At 39.1% G+C, this 24,633-nt stretch overlaps 1 protein-coding gene across 3 annotated transcripts in view; it reads right to left on the minus strand.

The window, feature by feature from the left end:
* The window catches only part of fstl4 (follistatin-like 4), a 218,432-nt gene extending 196,167 nt beyond the window's left edge, over positions 1 to 22,265 (minus strand). The window contains exons 1-2 of one of the 3 annotated variants that reach the window (XM_025910898.1): positions 22,243 to 22,265; positions 2,007 to 2,166 (exon numbers count right to left, since the gene is read on the minus strand). In XM_025910898.1, coding sequence (XP_025766683.1) covers positions 2,007 to 2,156 — 150 coding nt within the window. In that variant the 5' untranslated portion in view covers positions 2,157 to 2,166; positions 22,243 to 22,265. Of the gene's footprint in view, positions 1 to 2,006; positions 2,167 to 4,422; positions 4,555 to 16,902; positions 17,225 to 22,242 lie in introns of those variants that run through there. The other 2 variants (XM_025910897.1, XM_003451400.5) reach the window with 2 other exon arrangements.
* Between the last annotated feature and the right edge of the window lie 2,368 nt (positions 22,266 to 24,633).

Genomic DNA, 24,633 nt, shown 5'->3' on the forward strand with positions numbered 1-24,633 from the left:
TACGCCGCTTACAAAATTCTTGCATGTTGGCGAGTGCTGTCTTTCAGTATGTGGTAACACAAGAATCCAGGACCAAGACTGATGTAGCCTCAGCCACACTGCAAAATAAAGGCAACATTCATCCACAAACAGCACATTTAAGTGTGTTTATAATAATAAATAACATATACAGTACATAATGTGCTTGCAAAGTCAAACTGTTCTATAGTACCTCACATCTGAGCCCATACATGGACAAGTTAGACTAAAATGTATTTTTTTTTACCATGGTAGTGCTTGTCTGTCAGATCCTGACAGACAAACTCATTCTCCTCATTTAAACCATTGCAAATATTAGAAGCAGTGGGCAGCTGTTGTTGAGTACCTGGAGACCAACTCCAGTCAGTGCCTATCACTGGATTACATCTGGGCATAATGACAGGAGAGTTAACCAAGCATGTTTTGATGGCAGGGAAAAGTTCCCCAAGGAAACCTGCAGAAGCCTCAAGTTCCGTATGCTTACACATTTGTGACAGCTAATATACTGTAAATGTCCCAAAGCTGCTATGACCCTGGCATGGACACGTCAGCACAGTCTTTTGGTTATTATGTAAGGATCCAGGAAGTTGACAATGAGTCAAAAATCAAAAGGCTTAATCTGAAGTTTTTAGTTTATATTATTTTTTGATCAGGTGCAACGGAAACATACTTCTCCTTCTCTGATTCTAAGTGTTACATTATTTTGGGGGTATTTGAGTTATGGTGAAAATCTGACACTGTTTATTCTTTCCCAGAGGCTTTGAGAATGCAGACTTGCATTATGTGAAATCATGGATTTCCATGATTCACCTCACGGTCAACTCTCAATTCTGGCACTAGTTGACAGCGTTTTAAGTTCCAGTTCTGGCCAGATAGATGGATTCTGTGCCTGGGAATTTGTTTTTTGCATCAAGTGATGTTGGGGGACAGAACCTCACGGGCAAAATGGCATTCCACAGCAGAGTGCCAACTTGGCATAGCCCAAAGTGAGTGAGACTTACAGGCCAGGGGGTGTACATCCTTCATTTTGAAAAGAACCAGGATGTCTACAGCTCTGTGTGGTGGCCATCTGTCTGCCTGTGCATAGGTCTTTTTGACAACCTATTTGGGCTTCATGTTTCCATTATCTAAAAAACAAATCAATCGAAGGGATCCTTTTTCCTGGCAGGAGACAGTTTTCTGAAGGGTGTCTTTTTTCCTTTTTAACTCATGATTCTTTTGCAAACAACCCTGATAGATACACCCAAGTGACCTCATTCAAGCTCTTGCCCATGGGTGTTAAAGCAATTATCTCTGATTTGTTGTAAATGGCTAGATGAACAATTGCTAGGTTTAAATATAAAGTGTAGACAGAAAATGGCAGGCAGGTGTAGGATGGTGGTTAGTGTACCACTAACTGTTATAGTAACTGTACAGCAAAGAACAGATTCTCACAGTTTGGATGTTAACATTCCATTAATGGCTTTTATCGGTTGTTATCAGGCCTACATATTATCAATAGCTTCCTGTACCTTTGAGAATATTCATTCATTTTAATCAATAAAACCCTGAAATCTAGATTATATAGATGTATAGCAGCAGTGTAGGTGCACATAAAATAAGGTCATCCATGGTCATCCCATGCACGTACATCAGTTCTTTAGGCTCTTATACTTATCTATAGAGTGATATGTATATAATGAGTTAACCGCATCAGCAAGTCATAGTACAGGAGATAGAAAGTGACAATAAAATAAAAGTTTTACAGGATTTAAAATGTGTTCAGATTTACAACAAACATACTTTTTTTTATCATTCGACTGTTTGGCTCGCTTCATTTTTCTTTACAACCTTGATTTGATTTAAGGTTGATACGATTGATTTACTGTTCATCACTGCAAGTGTTTTTCTAGCTTGACAGACAGTGAAGGTAATGGCCTCAGTGGGACGCAGTACAGTACGTTAGTGCATTGATGTGTATGTGCGTGCAAGTTGCATGGGATATTTACCATGGCGCGAGGTTCCTGGGAGGAGGTACGTGACACGCTGACTGTATCCCCGCTGCTTCGCCTGCTGCTCTTGTGCCCTTCAGCGAGCCAGCACCCCGAGGTTCCCAGCAGAGCGGCCACAGCCACAGCCCAAACACCCATGCTGCCCATGAGTGTTTCTCTGTGTGGAAAAGCATAAGTACAATGCACACTTAGTTCTTAGACTCTTTCTATTGTTCTGCAAACTGCAGTTACCAGAAATAAAAAGTACAGCACAGTTTTATAGTTCTCATAACAAGTGTCTGTATTTATCAGGAATGTGACAGTCGACATGTCTAGTGTGCACTTGAAAACTGTGAAAATGAGACATAAACTCTTTAACATGTTCTTTAATCAGCGTGAATAAATAAACAAAAACTGTGCTGTTTATTATGTAGCTTTGACTGCAAATCTTCACACCTTACCTGTGATTTTAATCTGTCATAATCCAATTTGTATGCAAATAATATTTGATTACTTTATTTACTTGATAATATATCGGTGTGTTTGCCCCGGAGGAGATAAAGACACATGAGCTGAACTCACGGTACCAATTATGTAGCTTTCCTCTCTTTGTGCAAAAAGCACAAAGACAGAAAAGAAAATACGTGAGCCCTAATTCTTTCTTTTTATTTTAATAACTCCGTCTTTATTGAATGTTTATCTGATATTGCAGTGCTTCCAAAATGTTTACACATGTCTGAATTTTAATAGATTTAGTACATGCAGAGACAAATACCTGAAATTATGTTAATGTATGCTCACAGACCAAGTGGAACAAGTATTATACTCACCATGCACGCACACACATCACACAGCATAATGCTGCTATGTACACATCAAAGACCACACTGATGGGAATAATTATGTGTATTACAAAGTACATAAAAAAATCTTTTGATGTCAACAAAGAGAAAACCCTCTGAAGTAAGAAATGGTGGAGTGGTGTGGGAGCTTAAAATATAAAGTCAGAAGATCGGTTTCACTGCTGTGACATGCGCACACTCACATACGGGTACTGAAAAATTCAAACATAACAACCTCAAATTTCTTTCAAATAATGAGTAGTTCCTTTGGTTAATCATCTAAAAATGACAAAAATTTGAATTGAATAATTTAAACATTTAACTATGTTTGAAATTATGCCTCTTCTTTAGCCCTGATTGCAAAAGTAAGTGAACTAAAGAGCATTTCAGGTGAAATGAAATCGCTCAGTATTCTACAGATGAGGGGAAAATATTATAGCAGTTGGCTTAAAGTGAACCCCAGACTCAATAAACAACACTATTCGTCAACACAGTCACAATAAAATATAATACAGGCTGTATAAAGACTTTCTGTCTGCTTTTTTTTATCTCATCAATAAGTATTTATTGCAAAGATATTGTACTGAGTTGATCTTGTACTGCACTGATGTTTTTAGTATTGTGCCAGCCTCCTGTAGCGTTTGCCCTGAGGGGAAATATTGACTTCTCATCGGATCTTATCAGCTGATGTGTGTCTTTATAGTTGCACTGTGCGACATGGCAGTTTGTTACGTGTGTAATTGTGCTTTTAGGTAATAGGTTTATTGTTTTTATTGTGGACTTATGCTTTACAATATGGCTTTATTGTATGTTTTACTGCTGAACCAGCGTGAAAACAAATTTCCCTTAGGGGGCCATAAAGTTTGCAGTTGAACTGCAACAAGGGCACAAAAACCCATGATGCATCTCAAGCAGTACAATAGTTTATGGTGTCAAATGTCTGCAGTGGTGCTCGACTTGAATGCAGAATTTTAGAAGAGAGTCGTGATTCACCTTGACCTGTTATGCCCTGGAGATGGTGGCTGAAAGTTTATCGAAGCTAACTTTTACTTTTTTAAGTAATAATTTTGTGGCCATTTAATTTTTTCTTTGCTTTTTTTTTTACTATTTGCAAGCAGCAAAACAAAGTCTACACAAAACAGTTAATGTATTATATAATGAAAGTGATCAGAGGGGTGTGCTATAAGTTAAGACTGACGGGCTCGTCAGCTATGTTCATGTTCATGTTTGTCACCTTAGCTTGATACCGGCAGGTTTCTTTGCACTAAAAAGAGTGACTTGTGTCTTTAAATAAGTTGATCAAAAATGGGTCTGCACGATTACAGGGCCTGTAACATCAGATAATTACTCTTCCAGGGCTTGGCATTGTCGCTATGGGTTACGCTTTTCACATTCATTTGATCCCTTGATAATATAAAAATTGATTAATAGAGCTTTAAGGAAATTTACTTGCAAAGTGCACTTTAAGTAACAACAGAGTTTATTCAAAAGTAACTTCCTCTAATGTACTGCAAAAATAGATTTTTTTTTTTTTAAACAGACTGTAGACATGCAGTAAGAAAATGTATAAATGAGAATTTACTGGGACTTACAGAATGCACAGCAAAAGGAAAGCAGGAACCAAAGCAAGAGTCCAACAGTGATGAGGCAAAATAAAAAGAATCTAAAAGAAGATTATAAAGACACCAAAAACTCCCAGAACAACTGGGAGAACACAAATAAGCTCAAAGAAGGAGAGTCAATTGACACAACAGCAACTGACATGGGAGACACATGAGGAGGTAATGGGAAACAGGTGGAAACAATCACTGAAACAAGACAAAGACGGGTAGTAAAACCCACTAAGACACACAAGACATGTAACTGCTAATATATAACAGCAAGAAGAAAACCTGCATGAGTTCAATAAAACACTAAAACCACCAGAACATCATGATATATTTAATTTGCCGCATAACAACAATATGTTGTTTATTTCATTATCGCTTTCAATGGCTGGAGCTTGAAGAATTGTGAAATATGTTGCAATATGAAATATGTTTTGTGATTACTTTGCCGCAGTTTCTTACGTGACAGTTGAATAAAGATACTCAGTTACTTTTCACTGCCTCATAGACACAAAATCACACAAGTCCTGTCAGTGTAAACAACTCATGAAGGGACCATCAACATTATTCAGCTAGCTAGCCGGGGGCTAATGGGCCCACATGGATGAGAGCTCACCCTTGTGAAATTAAACACCAAATGAGATCTGCCAGTCACTGTCTTAATGTGCTGCCTTTCCCCCTGGCATTGGCCCACACACAGCTACACACATTCATACATGAGCACACATGGGCACATACACACAAATGCAAACAGAGCCCCGGTCTCATGGACTGAATGGTCCATTTTGAAATTCATCAGGAGGGAGAAACTCTATGCGGAAGCTATTATTTGACCAGAATATTAAAAAGCTTAGAGGAACACATTCTTTAGAGTCGCTGCAGCCTTTGGCAGCTTTGCACAGATCAGACTGGTTTACTGAGGGACTTGCAACAAAAACAGACCTAAGGTGCTGAAAGTTAAATGCATCTATTCACATCTCAGCTATAGTGTTTCCCCATCTCATTGTTCCTGTTTCCTTTTGTAGATTTCCAAAACTTATGTGACAGAGGGATATTGTTTATAGCACAAAGAGTCTCGCAGACCTACCTGTTGCTGTGGTTTCTATAATTAAAACTGCTTTACTTTCTGGACATTTAATAATAATCTTTTCTATCACAGTCAAGATCAAGTCTACAAACAAGTGGGTCTTTTACTTTACTTACTTACTTTAGAAAGTAAGACCTATTCTTTGATGAAATCATGAAAACATAGTTATCTGATTGCTTCTTGGTTCCACTCTTTATCAACAACACCTGTGGTCCAGTAGTTAATCCCTTCTTCGTGATGCTACTATAATGCATTGAGTTTAATAGTTTATGAAGCTAAAAGGAACGCACATTTAAACGCCAGTAAAGTATATTACTTGTAAGTATATGACTTTCATGTAGTAAAGGCCCAGCTGCCAGCTACCACAGTTTGAAATGAGACATTAGGAGAAAAGCACCAGCTTATGTGCCTTTAAGGTGTAGCCAGTTCAACAAGTCAGGAACTCAAATTTTAAGGCCAAATATTCATTTTCACCCAAAGCTTTAAAATGTTTGAGAGGCAGCAAAGATTTTTTTTTTAACACAACTCACTTTTTTTTAACAACTTAAAGACTGTCTTGCCTGTAAAAGTAAAATCTCATATAAATGATAAAAAACATACATAAAAAATATTAAACTTTTGATTTTTTAACTCACTCTATTTATGTCGGACACTGTTGCAGGTCAAGAAGGATCTGCACCCAGCAGTTTTTCTTTCAATGATGTTGAGAGATGATGTCTATTTATTTGAATATAAACACTTAAGTAATCTTAAAGCTGTCCTCTTGTCAAGAACAGAGATCAAAAGATTCAATTATAATCAACTTTGATCTTGAGCTGGGTCCAAACTTTGTTGCACAATGACTGTTTTTCAGTCTTCTAAAAATATAACAGAAAAGCACTTCTCTCTCTGTCTCGGTGTAAGAAAAAACAAAAACATTTGCCCGTGCTCCTAGGAGCACAACTAAACTGTCAGGCTGCTGCTAATGGTGATATGTGTCGGCAATATCGTGTATAAATCTTAGAGAGCATAACGTTCTATCAGACTGGTTCTGAATCATGCATCTTGTTTCTTTTGTGTCATTTATAGCTTTTTTGGGGGTGGATCAAATTATCTATTGACTAAATGCATCATAATCTATTTGCTAGATGTATTTGGGATTTGGCCAGACAAAGAAAAAAAGTAATAACAGTCAGTTAAACTCATCATAGTTACCTGTGTTGACAGAAAAAGAAATGTATATAAGAATAAGATGTGCTTCATTCATACCAGATTTTTGAAAATTCTTGTTTTACAGAGTTCATATTTTAATGTGGTTTACTATGTTTAATTTTACTCCCACTAAGAATTCTGAGCACGAATATTGGCAACCAGTCACATTGGCTGTATGTTCCTACCCACTTAGCCAGTAAAATCAAATTCACTCCTATCCATTTGACATTGTAAACTATAAAAAAAATATGTGTATTGACAAAAACGAGAGTAGCTAACATGAAACCATCTTCATAACGCTGGCTTTATTGTTCGGTCATCTACAGCAGCTGTAACTGATCACATTTTAACGTTCAAACACTCCTGACTTGCTGAGCACAATCAATGGGTTTGTGATGTTGGATCTATAATATTCTACAATAGCACCATCCTCCCAGAAAGATCTGCTCCATGAGCTGCAGTAACAAAACCCACTTTAGTTATTATGACGGGAAAAAAGAAGCAAGTCTCCGTGACATTTAAACTGATTGACAGATATAACTTAAAACTGTTTTTTTACTCAGTACAATTAAATTTACCATGCTAAAGGTTTATTATGCCCCTAGAATCTGACTAAATTAGCATGACTTAAGTGGCATGTTTGTCAGGAGACCAAGACACAGCCAAATTCACTGGCATGTAAATGAGCATTGTATGCAGCCCTGCAGTCTCTCTGGTGCTCTTTGTAATGGCAGCAGGGAAAGGCCCCTAGCTGAGCTCTGAGACAAATTCAAGTGATCAGACTGAGCTCTCCTTCCTGCTCTGAGTCCCAGCTCTGCACCACTCCAGGTAGGTCTGCTGTCACAGTTACAAATGACACATGCAGTTCCAGAACGACAATCATTCCCCACTCAGCGTGAGTCCTCCCTGCAAGTTGCTGAGTATTTAAAAAAGATTACAAAGAAAGGGTGGGAGGGACACAAAAAGTAACATCTGCGAACGCTGAACAGCACATGCTGAAACTGTAGTTCACCACCCTCATGTAAAATGTTTTGCATATGAAGGATTGGCTTTCTTTGTGTTTCATGTGATACTAAACAGCTTTAATTTTCAGATATTCTATTTATACAGTTTTAGAAATTATTAATGAAAAGAGTTATATTGGTTAACCTACTAACCTATCCTCCAAAAGTAGAATGTTAAAAAAAAATAGATCACCTGTCAATCATGTTATGAAAGCACAAATCATTTTTTCCCCCACATGATGCATGCCCCATTTTGGAACAAACCTCTCTACAGGCTGATGCTCTGAGTGCTGCCTCACTCTGAAGCTCCTCTTCAGTGAAATCTCTGCTATCACCCTGCGTCTGCCGGCCTGTCTGCCTGCACTCAGGTTTCAAACAACCCATTCTTCAGAAAGATGTCTATGTAGCATGAAATAGAGCTACCAAGAGACTCGCCTTTGCCCAAAATGTTTACATGACTCACTCGTCAAGATTTCATTCTTGTTCCTGTGCGGTTGGAAAAGATTCTGAAGAGACCAGATGTGTCAATCTGTCAGGCAGCCATGCATCAGGATCACACACGCTCTAACCTTAGTTATCTTTCAGACACTCCAGTTGAACAGGGGACACTTCCTTTCAGGCTCCCCCACCCCCACCTTTTTTATGATGATGAGAAATATGATAACTGTCAGGGTGCTCTGAGTGGTGTTTCCCAAAATGGATTCATACAGAAGCCTAGCCATGCAAAGTAAGGTTAGTCACTGACTGTGATGTAAATATGTTAGAAACACTGCCCTTTGGAAGGAAGATGGGACGTTGTCAGCACACCAGATAAAAGCTGACAGGTCGTATCCGCTCAGAGGATTCACAATTAAAACGAATTATTCTCCAGTAGTCAAGGTGAAACTAATTAAGAAAGAAAGGGTCTAATTAATAGTGTAGCAGTTGGAAGACTAAAAGGAATATTTGAACATTTAATCTGTTATTTGTTTGACAATATTCAGCTTATTTTAGCAATTATGGTGTTCCCTGGTTACAGCTGGCCCATAGGTTTGGGCTCTATCACAAACCCATATTGCTAAATTTACAGCTGTATCAAACTACCCCAATTTGATCTAATGTAAATCTTTACAAATTATGGTGCCGGCTGTGAACTCTTCCACTCTTTAAAATCCATTAATATTTTTTTACACTTACATTGGCTCAAATGGTTGTACTCCCAGGTTTTTGTGCATCTGAGTGTAAGATTGTTAGTGAATATTCTTCACTTTGGGTTTCTGTTTTGGTTTGTGTTGAAAGTGTTGATTTTTAATATTTTTGTAACAGTCTGTTTGATTTCTTGTACTATTTTTGAGTGTTATTACTTATACAATTTTGTTGTTGTTTTATAATTAGTTTTTCATTTTACCTGACTAAATCACCATGATAACATACGCTGAACACCTAACCTGGACCACAGCAGGTTATGTTCAGGGATTTGACTGAAATTGACTGGAAGCACCATATTTTAAAAAAAAATTTTTTTAACTAATTATTTTTTTTGCAGCATGGTTTAAGTGAAATACAGATTTTCTGCTAGGCAAATATACTGCTTAAGTGCAAACTATTGACTCATAACTTACCAATAATACCAGTTACCAATTAATTAAGTTGCAATAGAGCGAACTGTCCATTGCGATTTCACTGGAATTTACATACATTCAGCTGGTGATGCATAAAATCTATAAATGTCTTTGTACTTGATTCTAATCTGCTCCTAAGTCGCTTTCACACTGATGAAATTGCAACTACTAGAACACAAAATACAGACCAAGAAAACCCACTGAATCAATAAAATTAATTTGACTTTGATCTGCTGACAAACTAAAGTGATTTCCATGTTTTTTATAAGACTATTAGACTGTAACATTTAATGTTTTTTGTATCCATTTTAAAGTTTGTGTGGCTGTCATGCTAAAAAAAGGAGAGGCAACAAGAGTGCACTGAGAGCTAAAATAATTAACTCAAATTTAAATGCTTATTTTGCCACAGTGTGCTAAATCCCAAGATTAATGATTTTCCGCAGCATTAAGCTCTTGTTCTTTATAGATTTTTATCATCATCTGATAATGTCTCTGATTGGAGTAGGTGGCACTAATAGGGATTATTTTGTATAAGAAAAGAGTCATATGACAGGTGAAACACCGCTTTTTTATGTGACTGTGCACAGAATCTGAAGCACAAAGCCCAGCTTAAAACAAGTAGATAACAGCTGTTGTGAAAACCATCATCTTAGACTAGGGCAGGGGTGTCCAACTCCAGACCTCAAGGGCCGCAGGTTCTGCAGGTTTTAGATATCACCCTGTGTCAATACACTTGAATCAAATGATTAGTTCATTAACAGGCCTCTGGATAACTTCAAGACATGTTGAGGAGCTAATTTAGCCATTTAAATCAGCTGTGTTGGATCAAAGACACATCTAAAACCTGCAGGACACCGGCCCTTGAGGCCTGGAGTTGGACACCCCTGGACTAGGATGTTTTAGGTTTTGTCAAGCCAGCTAATGGAAAGAAAGCTTGGCTTTGTTTAACTTCCTTTGTAGTGTACCCCGCTGATCATTAGAGGTTTAAACAACAGAACATCTCAACTCAACAACTCCCTTCTTCCCCACTGCCATCAGACTTTTGAAGGCTGACCTATTTTGTAACAGTAATAATAACTTTTTTTGCACATCAGGTCATCCTGCATATTAAGCCAGCATGTTAAGCTATAGTTCTTTTGCTCACACCTCCATATTTTGTCTCCTTTTCTGTCTTCATTTATTTATTTGTACTATTTGTATTTTATATGTTCTATTTCTATTATATATATCAATCGGCATCTGTGGGTGAACAGCAAAGAAAGAATTTCATTTCACAGAGAAATGCCTTTTTCTGTTGTGACACTTTCAATCTTGAATCTTTACATTACTGGTTAGTGTTTATGGAGTTTGACTGCTTGTTAAGATTATTTGCTATTCTAGTATTGGGTTGAGTCTGGTCAGTATTCAGCTCCAGTTTTTATGTTGAGGTTTTTTTTTCCACAAGTGTAGTTCCAACAGTGTTTCTCCATTGGTGCCTTTGTACTTTTTTTGTAGTTCTTGTAGTTTTTCATTTACTTATCTTTTTCCTTCCATCCATCCATTTTCTACAACTTATGTGGGTTTGGGCAGCAAGCTGAGCAGACTTCACCCTGACCTCCCTCACCCTGGCCACCTCCTCCAGCTCATTCGGGGGGGACACAGAGTCATTCCCAGGCCAGCTGAGAGATGTAATCTCTCTTGTGAGTTGTGGGTCTGCCCCAGGGCCTCCTCCCCATAGGGCATGCCAGAAATACCTCACCTAGTAGGTGTCTTATTTCCACCTCTTGTATCCATGACCTTATTCTCTCGGTCACCACCCAGCATTCGTGAACCACAGATGATGGTAGGAATGTAGATTGACAAGTAAATCAACAGCTTCACCTTTATGCTCAGCTCTCTCTTTACCACAGCTGATTGGTACAGTGTCGTATCTTTTTGTATAGAAATTTTTATTATCAGCTTAGTATTCTGGCATTTGGGTCTGCTTTAACATCTTAGAACTGTTAACAATTTTTAAAAGCCAACGTTTGGTTGCTGGACAAGGACGGATCTTTTATACAGCTAAATCCAAACCAAGCTTTCTAAGAATCAGTTGAAACTGATGAAGTATCATTTTATTGTAGCCTCTCTGACCAACTATGACTTCTCTCTACCTTAACCAACGGGGTTGAATATCCCAGACAAGCCCCCCATTTGTGACAAATTGACTAGCTCAAGGTATGCAACAAAGAGGGCAAGTGGAATAAAATCTGACATTATTTGACATAATGCAACAAAAAAAAATAATGTCAAGAAAACAATTGCTGCCAGGTGGAAAGAACAAGAAAGACTGAGCAATTTATCTGGGCAAGCTTTTATAGTTTGAGCTGCGTCACTTGGAAACCCTACTTTGTTATCCAGTTTCCCAGGACTGCCTTAGAGAAAGAGGGAGGGGTGTGACACAGTGAAAAATGATTAAAGTTTAGTTAGTTAATAACTTATTATTGCAGCAATTATTATTGCAACGTGTTATTAAACAATGTCCTTACAAGAGTGCCTGGTTATGTTTCAGCTGCAGGCCGTAGCAGGTAGCGCTGCATGTTTGATTTGACAGATTGTATAAACCACTGGTTGTGTGATAAAAAGTAAAATCTAAAAACTGGTAAAAGTTAAAAACATAGCAATTTGTTGAAGGCAAACAAAACTGAATAAAGCTCTAACACCAAGCACAAACAAGATGACACAAACACAAGCGTGGAAACAGCCAACAGCGGAGCAAATAATACGAGCAACAATAAGGACGCCATTAAAGCAATTAAAACACGTAACAAAAACATATGGCAGCGGTGATAGAAAAGTTAATATATTCATTTTGCAGAGAAACAGCACCACATGTCCCTTTTCAGATTGTGCTAAAATGCACACTCAGACAGAAAAATAATGCTTCAGCCTACCGGAAAAGGCACAGGGACCACTGAAAGAGTACGGCGCAGGTTGTCGTTCTTTAGCACGAGATATCCTTATCAACTCAGCTTCTCTTGCATTGCCTCCAAATTAATTATTGTCTGACACTCTCTCTTTGCTACTTTCTTTCTATATAGAAGAGACAGAGCTTCAGGCTGTTAGGTAGTAATAAGACCCTTCTTGACACTGGTGAGAGAAAGAGAATGAATAGTGGTTCTTTCTTTGGTGCCATACGCTATTCTCTCCCTGTCCCACTTTGCTTTTCTAATATTGACTTTTGGCTTTTTTCTTAGACAAGTTTCCGTGAACAGATCTACAGCCCTTGGGTGTTAAAGCCCACATCCTGCTTGTCATGTGTGTCTGAAAGACACAAACAGAGGGAGACTTGTTAAATCCATAAATCCCCGCAGAATGTATGACATGGCTGTAAGGGCAAAAGGGATATCAGGAGGCTCTGCAGTGCCATAACTGGGTGGTTTGCTGGGCTAACAGGACGGCATCTGTTAATTATACAGCAGTAGCAAAGAGGGAGAAAAACAGGTGACAGAAAACACTGGAAGCAGAAAAAAAGCGCATCCCGTGACAGGAATGGCACTTTAGAGGCACTTTGGTTTCTGTATGTAATTATCACTGATTGAAGAATAACTAGAACTCATGTTGTAGTACTAGTCATCTTCATTCAATATGTTGAACCCTCTCCAGTTTTATTATTTATAACTAATCCTTAATGACACTGATTATGCTAAACTGCAGACTCCACTGGACATGCAGAATGATTCAGTAAATGAGTTCTCTACTACAGTAAGTGAAGTAAAATTTCTAGACAGCTTGAATCAATGTCACTCTTGAAATGTGATATGGCAAATCAACTTAAAGTAAAAATAAATAAATAAATAAATACAATATGACAATTTTAATCAGTGGCGGTGGTGGGGAGGCTTCATAAAAGGGACAGGCAGATGGCTGAATAAATTCACTGCAGAAAACATATGCTAGGTGACCTTTTTGTAACCCCTCCACGCATTTCTTCCTCTCCTCTGACTCTTTGGTCAGTTCAATTCAAGCAGAGGAGGCGGCAATCACTATTTGCTCAGAGCTGCGCTGCTGATACTCTCAGCTCAGCTGCTGTGTTCATATGGGATGCAGCAGTAAAGGTCATTTCTAGAAGTTCAACATTAGTGATCGGAATTTCAAGTGAACCATGCTGCCCACATTTCCTGCACTCTACGGGGAGTACAGGGGACTTATCAGGTGAGTCAATGGGCACAGTAATGTGAAATAAAAATGTAGAGAATCTAATGGACCAAGTTACAACCCTACCTCAGTTTCAATGTCATTCATATTAATTCTTACTGTCATAGACCTCATTTTAATCAGTTAAAGCTCTCTGTGAGAGTTTGAGTGTCCTCGTTAGACCCACAAGAAAGAGTTTCAAAAGTTGAATCTTGTCAGAAGCATCCAAATGTGAGTGCTTTTGCAGATGGAGCAACCCAGGAGAGTGCAACTCACCATATATAATGCATCTTTACCTTTGTTTTGAAGCATGGCTCATTACATTTCTCTGTGAAATTTGCAGAGCAAAGTTTCAAAGTGTAAAGAAATGGAGGGAGCCAAGTGGGTATGGTTTACCTGAGGGGACAGCTTTGTAGCGATAATAAATCCTGCTCCTGATTAGATGAACTCTGCATGGGTTTCAGGTGATGTGATGCCAAGCATCACTGTTCACGACTGGGAAATTATAAGTGATAAGAAAATTTAATTTGCCCTAATTAAATGTTACACAAAAATGTCATCCAGGCCTCTTTAACTGTGGATTGTTTCAAGCCTGCAGTGACTGCGTTAATTAAAATGACTACTCACTGCAAAAAAGGTGCAAATAAATCAGCTAATCGGTTAATCAGTCAATCAATCACTAAAGCAAATTAAACAATGAAATCTACAAAATGCTGTCCAAATTTTGAAACAGTTACTTAAAAAAACAGTTTTACTTTTTGGTTTGATAACTTGGCCCGGCACTGCCTGCTATGAGACAGCTGTACACACCTAAATAATCGAAATCTGTTGAGAAGCCAACTGACTTTTTCCCTTTAACAGTTCCCAATCAGCATACTATCACACACCACTCAAATCTCTCATTTATATGCTGGATTTCTATTTGCAAAAGTAATTTTTTAAGCACAGCTTAAAATTTGTCATTTGGAGTAACAAAGCTGAGGTTTTGGTCATTTTCACAGTTTAAAAGTACTTGCTGCCAACAAGGATTCCCTCTGCTGGAAACTCCTGGAGCAAGAGACTGAACAACGACCTGCTGCTCTTAACTCTGACCTTCTTGAAGCAGGGTTTTCCTCTATTAGGATCACCATAGCATCACATTTATACAGTATTAACATAGTGATTTCAAACCAAACTTAGAGATAAGGATACCCTAAATGAACTATTTGTCTGAACTCTTTCTTTCCGCGATCAAGCTCGGAAGCTGGAAACGGCACCAACAAAAATGACTACAAATCCAGCCCTGCTGTGTGAACTTTGAGACGGGACGCTAACTACAGTTTACATTTTGTATGCTTGTGATGCACTCTTGAAGGACGGATAAACCTTGGATACCATATCATACAAAACACCAGTAGAAGCGTGTGAAAGCTCTTGGTACACAACCATAGATTAGAGCTCTGTTGCCACTGTTGACCTCTATTGCCATGCACTGCATAATAGCACGTGTATATATGCACACATTCTGCTTTAAGCTGGTTCTGGCAGTTGGCAGGAGAGCACTCAGGAAGCCCCTAAAGACATAAGCGTTATGGTGAAGATTCTGTGTGTGCATGTGCATATGTATACTAGTGTATCATCAGTGTCAGTACTGTAATTGCGTGAGTCATCCGACTATTAAAGCTGTCTCTGAACAACAACAACAAGCAGCCATAATCTGCTGGACACCACGCTGTAATGGCTCTCTGTTTGACAGCTAATAAGTTTCATAGCAGATTGCAAACTACAATGTGCCCGACTGCGCCACTATTCTGGCTACATCGTTATTTCTCAACTTGACCTCAAGGTGAGCTGCAGAATTGCGCTGACAGAGTTCGGAGCTAACTCCCTTAATCCCCCACCTCTTGCTGTTCTAATATAACCGCGATAAGTACTGGTTACGTCCTGGTCCTCATGCCTTCCTGGTGGTATATGTTACAGCTTTAGCAGGTCTGCACGGAGTCAGCATGTATGCATTGGGACATGCTTGCTTGTATCCCTGCAAAGAATGAACAGGTTTGTGTCTAAACGATATGTGTAACAGTAAATTACGAGTTCAGATCGGAGCCTCTAGAGCAAACAGATCTAGCAAGAAGTACTGCTATTAATGTTCTCATTTAGGAGCAGGGGGTGGGATTGACGGTCGCTCTGAGCAATATATTTGCATGCCTTTCTGTATGAGACTACCTGCCTCAGTTTATAGTTTTATGGGTTGTTTGCCGGCATAAGAATGAAAGGCTGGGACTTTAAACCTATTTGTACACATAGCACAGTGATGAATGGGCATAATTCACCCACTTGATGTCAGGTGCATATCTGGTTCCAAGTAGAGAGCGAATCCAACAAATCCGAAAAGAGACTGAAAAAAAAAGAAAAGAAATAAAAAAAAAACGAGTGGAAGGAACGGAGAAGGGAAGCAAGTGGCCGGAGAATTTTCAGCACCGTGGAGAGCTCCGGTGCAATATACGCTATACAACGGCAGCGTGTGCGCCGACCAATCCTCATTTCCCACTCCGCTGGCCGTCACGGAGGCTTTGCTTCCACCGTGCCAACTCTCTGGTGACACTGATAGGATTTTCCCATGAGAGTGCGCCGAAGCAGCTCATTTAACGCAATCAGACAAGAAAAGCTCGCCGTGTTTCGGATTCTGTGCCCTTTTCACTCATATAAGAGTTTTTGCGTGCTCCATAAGACCCTGGTTGTTAATAGATAAAGTCTTGCCAACGTCCTGAAGAAAGCAATTGGCCGACGAAAGAAGGGGGAATGTGTGTGTGTGTATGTGGTGGGGGGTGGGGGGGTACTGGGACCTAGAATCAATGCCAGAGAGCCCAGCGAGGTGAGGTGTGTGCGCGTCTCACAGTGTTATCATTTCAGTCCCTCTGCTGCTTGAGCAAACCTGGCGCACCCGGGCAAAGGAGTCCTCCTGGACCCATTTATCAAACATTGCCCTGTTATTTTGGTTCAGGTAGAGCCTCTGCACGGTTATGTGAGGTTACCAAAGGTGGCATGTGGTCATATGGAATGATTAATCACAAGCCGTTTTGCGCCAGACAAAAGGCGACATAGCAGGCAGTGTAGTTAAAAACTGTCACAGATTGTCACTGACATCGCCCTGCGCTATAAAGCTGCACCTCTCACACATCTCCCCGGCTGTAAATTCTAGAGCTCTGTATTATTGATGCATTTCTCCTCAGCTGTAACTAATTCAAAATTAAAGCACGCCACTGCCATCCTCTTTACAGGTTCCGTTCATTCACACTCATCCTAATGCAAATAGTGCGGATAAAGCGGTGTCACGCACCCAAAACAGCCAAACTTGTAAAAAAGAAGAAAGGAACGGCAGATAAATGCGCCTTTTAGTGAGTTGATACCCCACACCCCGCCTTAGTCCATAAACCTTTCACCTTACCTGTGGTATTCCGAGGCAAATGGATTATAAAATAAAGGAAATTCGTGCAAATATGCCACAGATTTCCTCGCAGAGACTCGTCCAGTCTGCGCTCCTTACTTCCACTCCTCTCCTCTCCACCTCTCGACAGGGTTTAAAGGGTTCAAATTAATTATGGGCTGCTGTAATAGTAGCAGCAGCTGTGTTAGTAGCGACGGGTAGAGCGTCCCAACTCTCAGCAGCGGCTTGCCATCCTCCGGCTCCTCTGGCTGGTTTCCTCTCAGCGCTACGCTCCTGCTCTGCCCCTATTTCAACTCCTCTCACTCTGCTCTCCTCCTGACGTCAGCCGCTGCACGCCAAATGCGGTGAGGCTACATCTGCAGATCCATCGCACTGGAAAGCGACACCTGTGTGTGTCTGTGTGCATGCGTGTGCGTGTTTGCGTGCGTGCTAAGACACTCGCGAGGACCACATACCTTGCAGGGGAGAAAGAGTAGAACGTCGTGTGAAATATTCAAAGACTGTTTTCAGTTTTTATTGGTACTGTTTTTTTTAACCAGGGGTTGGTAACAACCTTGGATGCAAGATATGGGTAACGTTATGAAGTTCACATAGTGTACAGGTACAATAATACCCGTGATTTTTTGATTTTGTATGAAAGTACAGGACTTGAATCAGTTAGCTTTTTTGATCCGTGGTGATCCTTTAAGTAGATACTACCTAAAAATATATCTTGTAAACTCAGGGGTTGAAAATTACAAAGAAAAAAAATGCAAGCAGCCACTTTCTTGTACTTCTTTGCACTTTGTTTTTTTTAATACACAAGAACTGTAGAGCAAAGTACAGTGGCACATGATAGGAATGGTGCTGGTGCTTGATAGACGAGCAAGATAAAAATCAAATGTTGTCTTAAGTGTCAATTTCATCTTTTGCAAAGCTGCCTTATGGAGCGATGGCTGATAGTATAACAAACATTTGTAAGTAAAGTAATCATCATCTCTATGGTGCCCTTTACCCGTTTTTCATGTAAGTGGAGGACTTGTTGGGATGGAATAAAATGGAAGAATAATAAAGTGCGCATGGCACAATTAGGCCTACATACTGTATTCTAAAAAGACACGAGAATGGTGGCGCCACCATCAAAATTGCATGTGGCACTAAAACATTAATGCTCAATGTAACATTTATCAAGACAACGAAAAAAAAGAAGGCTGGAAAAAAATAAGAATCAAAGAGAAAGAAACGAAGAAGGGGAGAGCGGGTATAGGGGGAAAGTAAAGAAAGGCGCCTTAGTCATCAAGTTGCTGTCCAGAAAGAAAGAAAAATTGTAATTCACTCTATCAGATATTGTCCATATAGCAGCCTAACTTGCAGTAACAGATGTGATCTGATAAGATGGAAAATGGCAGTGTTGCAATAGGCAGCATGACCCTAAAGTACCTTCTGCCTTTTTTCATGGTCATGAATCAAAATAATTTGAAAAGCGTTCATTTTTTGTCTTTTTTGGTGTCTCTTTGGTAACGTATCTCATCAATTACGTTTTACAAATGTGTGGAAAACAAAAGGATTCATGTGTTATTCAGGGGTATTTTAATGTTCATATGGCATTTGGGAAACAGACTGGCAAGGAGGCACATAGAGGGAAGTCTGTTATGTGGGCCAAGTAGAGATGGAGATGCGGTCTCAGTTGAAGCAGTATTTAGCATGTGCAGCAATAAAAAGAGCACTGAAGTAACTTTTTAGATGCAAAACATAAAACAAAAATTCTCAGAAAAGCAATATAATCAAATGCAAATGCCTTAGTATTGTAATGTATTTTGGGAGGATGTTAGTCTGGGTTTAGAAGGTAAAGCTATTTGCCCTATAAGACATTGCTATATACTTTAAGTGTGTGTTTGTTTACTAAGAATGCCATTTTTGGTTGTTATACTGGTTGCTTTTTGGATGGATGATGCTGGTTAACAGACTGTGAGGGTGTTCAATGTAGTCGTTTAAATGCACTTATTATAATTATTCACAAGTTTTATACATTTATTGGTCAGGCCACACCGAAGAGCCTACTCAGGCCACATAAATTCAAAATTTAAAACTTACATATCTAAATAAACTGGATACAGATTCAAATCCACGCAATCCAGAAATGACACAATCCAGTGAAAGCAATCGTGTACATAATGCATAGACTTAAAAGAGAAAGATTAACAATTACAGATTCATGTTGATGTCTTGTTTGTTGCTTTTCAACTTGAATATCTCAGTTTTCAGGGTAGTTTCTATATTTCAACTTATAAGACACTACCCGACTGCATTCGGTCTGTAAATGTTTTGGTTTTCATATTTTCCTTTCTTTAAACTAATTAGTAAACTTTAGCTGAGATCCCAAGAGCACTAAAGCAGCCTGACTCTAACCTCAATATTTTTGAAATATAACTTGCTCTCTCTATACTGTCTTCAGTGTGATGAGGGGGAGTAGAGCAGACTATTCTCTGAGTATTTTGCTTTTCAAATACTGCATGACAAACACCTACTTTCTAATGCTGAAGAACGACCCTACAATAAACTTCAAAGTATTTAAAACGTGTTTACACATTTTTATATAGGACCTCTTCTTCATTTCTATGATAAACACGAGGACACAGACAGACACATATAGTACACACATACACACATTCCTTAACCCATCTCTGGGCCACTGAAGTGGAAATGTTTTGATCTATATTATTGACAAATGCACACCAGATCTATTCATAAAACCAACAGCTCTCTGGGCACTGCAGAGACGATCTCAGGCTGCTGTAAGCGTACCCTGAGTAGCAAATCAATCACACCTAAATGGTACAAATATGAATTAACCCTGGAGGGGCTCATATAGAGCCCGTGTGTGGCATCACAAATGGAACATCATTTGCATTTCACCCACAGCTACACCCATGTCTGGACAAACTTTCAGATGAGCATGTGGGTACTGAGCAGCTACAGCAGTCATCATTATCTCTGTCATCGTTTGTTCAGGACAGGAGTGTTTGTACTAGTAGTCATACATCAGAAACATAATATCTTCTCCCCTCAACCTTAGAGGCACTGAGGCATGTGTCAGCACTAAAAGGTCTCTCTCACCCAGGTGCTCCCACAGACACAGAAACAGCAGGAGACAGAGCCATATCTCTTCTTTATGTGCTTTTCCTCCAGCTCACCACCACTGCCAGTACTGATGCGATTCATACACATACACTGAACACATGTCAAGATCATTTAGAGTAGATGAGACCTCCAATTTCTAAATGTAAAAATACACAGATTTTTTAAAAAAGACAAACCTACTTATACATGTAAATTTAGATTTTAAATATAAAGAGATAGAGGAGACAGGCAGGTGTGTTTCAGGTAAATCCTTTTCTTACCAAATGGAAAATCAGGATTACAGAATGGGAAACACAAGAACAGAGACCTAATTACTACCATAATGGTGACAAGGATTTGGCGGAGAGTAGCACAATGCACCTTAAATACCATGAGCTGATGAGATACGGTAAAACAGGGGTGGAGGAAAAAGCTGGGGAAACGGACACTCTACCAAAAGGTGGAAAAGTGAGGAAACATGGGAGAGAAACGCAGGCCATCCAGGACCATCTCTGAACTCACTGAATCATCACCGTAAATATAAACTAATGTCTGCTACCTAACCTTACACTGACCATGAACATCACAGCCAGCTCTGCACCAGTCTAGCACAGTGTATCATTAAAACTAACCAGTCTAGCCTGCACTAAACTATATGAAACTGCTACAAAATTATTCACTTCAGTTTGTTTTGAAAGACATTTGATGAAACAGCACTTTATGTACAGATCCCATATCTGATCTTAGAATTCTGAAATGAATTAGGACAGTAAGATTTAAAGTTACTCTTTGCCAAATATCACATACTGAACAGTCCTTACCTTTGAAAACAATCTCTCATCTGCCTCCCCTGACCTTTTTCTTACATCTTGCTCCATCTCTGTGTCCTATATTAACATTTTCTTCTCTCACACTCTCAGCAGCAACTGTATATTTAGTTAGAAGACACATATTGTGGCACTGTGTGCAGTTACAGTTTTTGTTTGGTTATATTTGTTGAGCTATTTAAAAAGTTGCTTTCCATAGTGCTAGCTACATTGTGAAGTACCGCAACTTTATTTACATCTGCACTATGAATGCATCACACCTTCAAATGTCATTATTTTTGTATTAATGAATAAATATTTCCATGCCATCACTGGGAGCAACATAAGGCTACATGCATCAAACGATCACTCAAAATGTAAAAATTAACTAATACGCACCAACCGGCCTATTAGATTCAACTACTCATTAAACTTTAATCCCTGCTTATCTAAATACATGTATTACCAGTTTTTAACAACTGGACAATCCGAAAAGATGCAGTGGCTTGATTTGATGTTGGGATGATGTGGATGCCAAACAAAAACAAGCAGCAGCATTGTGACTACAGTTTCAGTGCTGGACTCAAGAGAGGGGCTGCTGTCATAGGGTGAGAGGTGGACATTTAAGTTCAAATCAGTGGCTGCCATTATTCTGTCATGCCAGAGTCACTGCACAATTACCATTTCCTACTAAGGCCTGAATCACATCATATGATCAGCTTATTTGGTCAGTTCAGTTGACATTTTGGTAAAACTTTGACAGAAAATCTTTGCAGTGTAAATGCTATGTCAAAACCAGATCGCTTTAACACTGTGAATGATGCCCTTGTCTCAAGTTGCAACTCCAAAAAAACAATTTACACTGAACAAGTGAACGCTGCAGTTTCTGAAAAATCAAACTGGCAGGAAATTCCAACATTTTGATTTCTAACTTGTTATTTTGTAGCCAAGAAGAGGCTCTCTGTGTACTCAACATGTTCCACCAACAATGACATAAATGTACCTGCAGGAAAAAAAAACATATCTCTGTGTATGCTGACACACCTCTGATCTTACACAAACACACGGAAACATAAACAACTTGACTTCATCCTGTGCTCTACTGAATAGAGCTGTCAGAGAAACCTGTAGTGTATCAGGTGTACTACCATTGTTCAATGAAACAACTTGCCACTGGAGAGAGACAGAGAGAGGCAGAGCAGACAAAGTGCTGCCTTAGCTTCTCTTTGTAGCCTCCAGCCACGAGGCTTCTCATGGACAAACCACGGCTTTTGATTTGTTATGCTGCCTCGCACTCGCACTCGTGCGTGCTAATGCACACACTCAGAGATGCATTGTGCTCCCACATACGCAGAAACACGCGCCGGCGCTTGCACAGAACTACATTTCTCACTCTTGGTCCCACGCCTGTGCCCACACATACACATTCACACACCTTGTATAATGGTCTTTGTTTCCTCCTCCTGCCCTGCTCCAATTTGATGGCAGCGCGGCCGCCAGGTTCCCCAGATGACCATTGAGATAGAGCTAACAGATGAAAGCAGCAGTAAGACGCTGGCGGTAATGGTGCTAGAGCTCCGGCTTACAGCCCATATTTCTCACTGATGGCTGTGCTGCCCTGCCTCCTTCTGACACCTGCAGGAGTGAGCTACTTGGAAGACTTGTTAGTGTAAGGGCAGCAGGAACACAAGCTTAAAGCACACATTTGCACATATCCTTACCGAGATATGCACAAGTTTTTCACTTGCAAAGCAATTTATTTTACAAATACCCTCATTTATTTCCTTACAATATTTTATTCTATGTGACAACAATACCCTTTGGAGTACTTGCTTTACTTTTAGTTCATGCAATGACACATGGTCATGCAGTAAGCGAGCAACTGCATATACAGATTTTAGCATATAGTAAGTTGCAAACAAGTGACAGGGATATTATCTAAAACTGTTCAAGTGACCTTCAGCTTCACTGATTATATTCAGTCACCTGATAATGATACTAATCTGACTCTGTTCAAAGTGCAAGGGTGGAAGGCGTCAAAAAGGTGAAGGGGGGTGATACAATATATGATGTTATGGTCCAAAATAAGCTTAGTTTATATTTGCTTGGAACAACAAAAACAGCAGGGCTTGAGCACCTCAGCAGGCACAGGGGTGGTGTTGTGCCGACAGCGCTTAGTCAGCTGCAGTGACAAAAGCTGCTAATTTAGTAGCTCTTGGTTCAAAAAACCGAGTGGCTGTAATTTCAGTAAATGGGACACATTTTCTTGAATATGCATGCATTTTTTGGCACTTTTACTGTGCCATTTGGTGTCTTTGTGAAACTTTTTTTTTGTCCTCTTAATATATTAAGCTTTTGACAGGAACGACATAAACACTTTTAGTTATTCATGGGAAGTTATTTATAGATGAACCTCATTTTCATTTCTAAACAAGTGAAATATAAGCATCAGTCCCCCCTATCCTACCTAAATAAGTTTCTTGCAGCTTTTCTAAAGCAGCCAAAAATGCCGCTGTGGGAAAGCTGCTTGCTTGTGCTGTTAAAGTAGTGGGAGCTTGTATTTAAGGACAAGTCTGCAGAAACAAATGATAAACATAGTCCTTATGAAAAATGCATTATTATCTCTAGGTTTTGTGACTGTGAGTCAACATTAGTCACTTTGTTCTTTTAAGGATTTTTCTTCTAGCTTGCAGTGTTTCTAGCTTGTAATTGGCCACCTCAGCACTGTCTGAAAACATCAATTTGAGGGCTGTACGTTTTCGGGTTACGCCCTCTTGGGTATGTGTTTATAAATATAGCAAATTTATTAAACCAGAAAAAAAACTGAATGTTTATATTCATGTCCAACCTTTCTAAACAATGTTAGTTTAACAAATGGAGGCCAGACAAGCTCTGCTTCCATGAGTTTGTAGAAACTTTTTTAGCATCACACATCTCATGTATAATCCTTTTTAGCTGTTTTGGTGCATACAGCCCCTTGTCACTTATCAGGCATTCATTCAGCTGATATTAGGATTTTCTATATAATTTTAAATTATAAAGAACATTGTATTATTTATAAAATCATAAACATAATTAAACTCTAGCAGATTGTATTCACTTTCATCTACTTACCTAATAAAAAATATTAATGAGAGCCTAATGACTCCTATATTAAACCCCCAAATCCTTGTAGATGAAACATATTTGCATTTTTGATGCCTTATTGCTAAATTCAACTCTGTATGTTTCATTGACATGATCAACAATCATCTAAAATCCAAAATCTTTTATTTATTTATTTTTTTTATAAATCATTCCCTGATATTTTAGGCCTCATGACTTAAATATTATCCCTGAAATACAACCTGTGATATATTACATCAGTTATTATTGGGCAAAGTCAAATTTACTGACAAGCCACCACCCCACACCAATTAATAATATGAATTTCCCACTCAAACCCATTTTCAGTCCTTATAGGCATCTGCCACATCAGGGTCACTATAATGATTATAGTCCTAGTGGCATCTGACTATGTTCCAGTCATTTAGCAGGATAATTCCCTTATAGGAACGATCTGCCTGAGGGGATTTGGTACACACGCAGAAAAAAGTTGGATTGTAATCCCAGACAAGAAGGGCAGAGCATGACAGATGATGAAAACACTAATAATAGGCATAAAAAGCAGAGGGTGATGGTTGGAAAGCATAGGAAATCTCAGCAGGTAGCACTTACTGTTAAAGCTCAGTAATAAAGTTTCAGTAGTGGAATGGAAATAGCAATTTGTTATCCCTTAATCATGAGAGCCAATATGATTACAATATAATTATAAATATCCAAGCAA

The sequence above is a fragment of the Oreochromis niloticus genome, linkage group LG10 (genome assembly GCF_001858045.2).
Source record: "Oreochromis niloticus isolate F11D_XX linkage group LG10, O_niloticus_UMD_NMBU, whole genome shotgun sequence".
In the NCBI taxonomy this organism is placed as follows: domain Eukaryota; kingdom Metazoa; phylum Chordata; class Actinopteri; order Cichliformes; family Cichlidae; genus Oreochromis; species Oreochromis niloticus.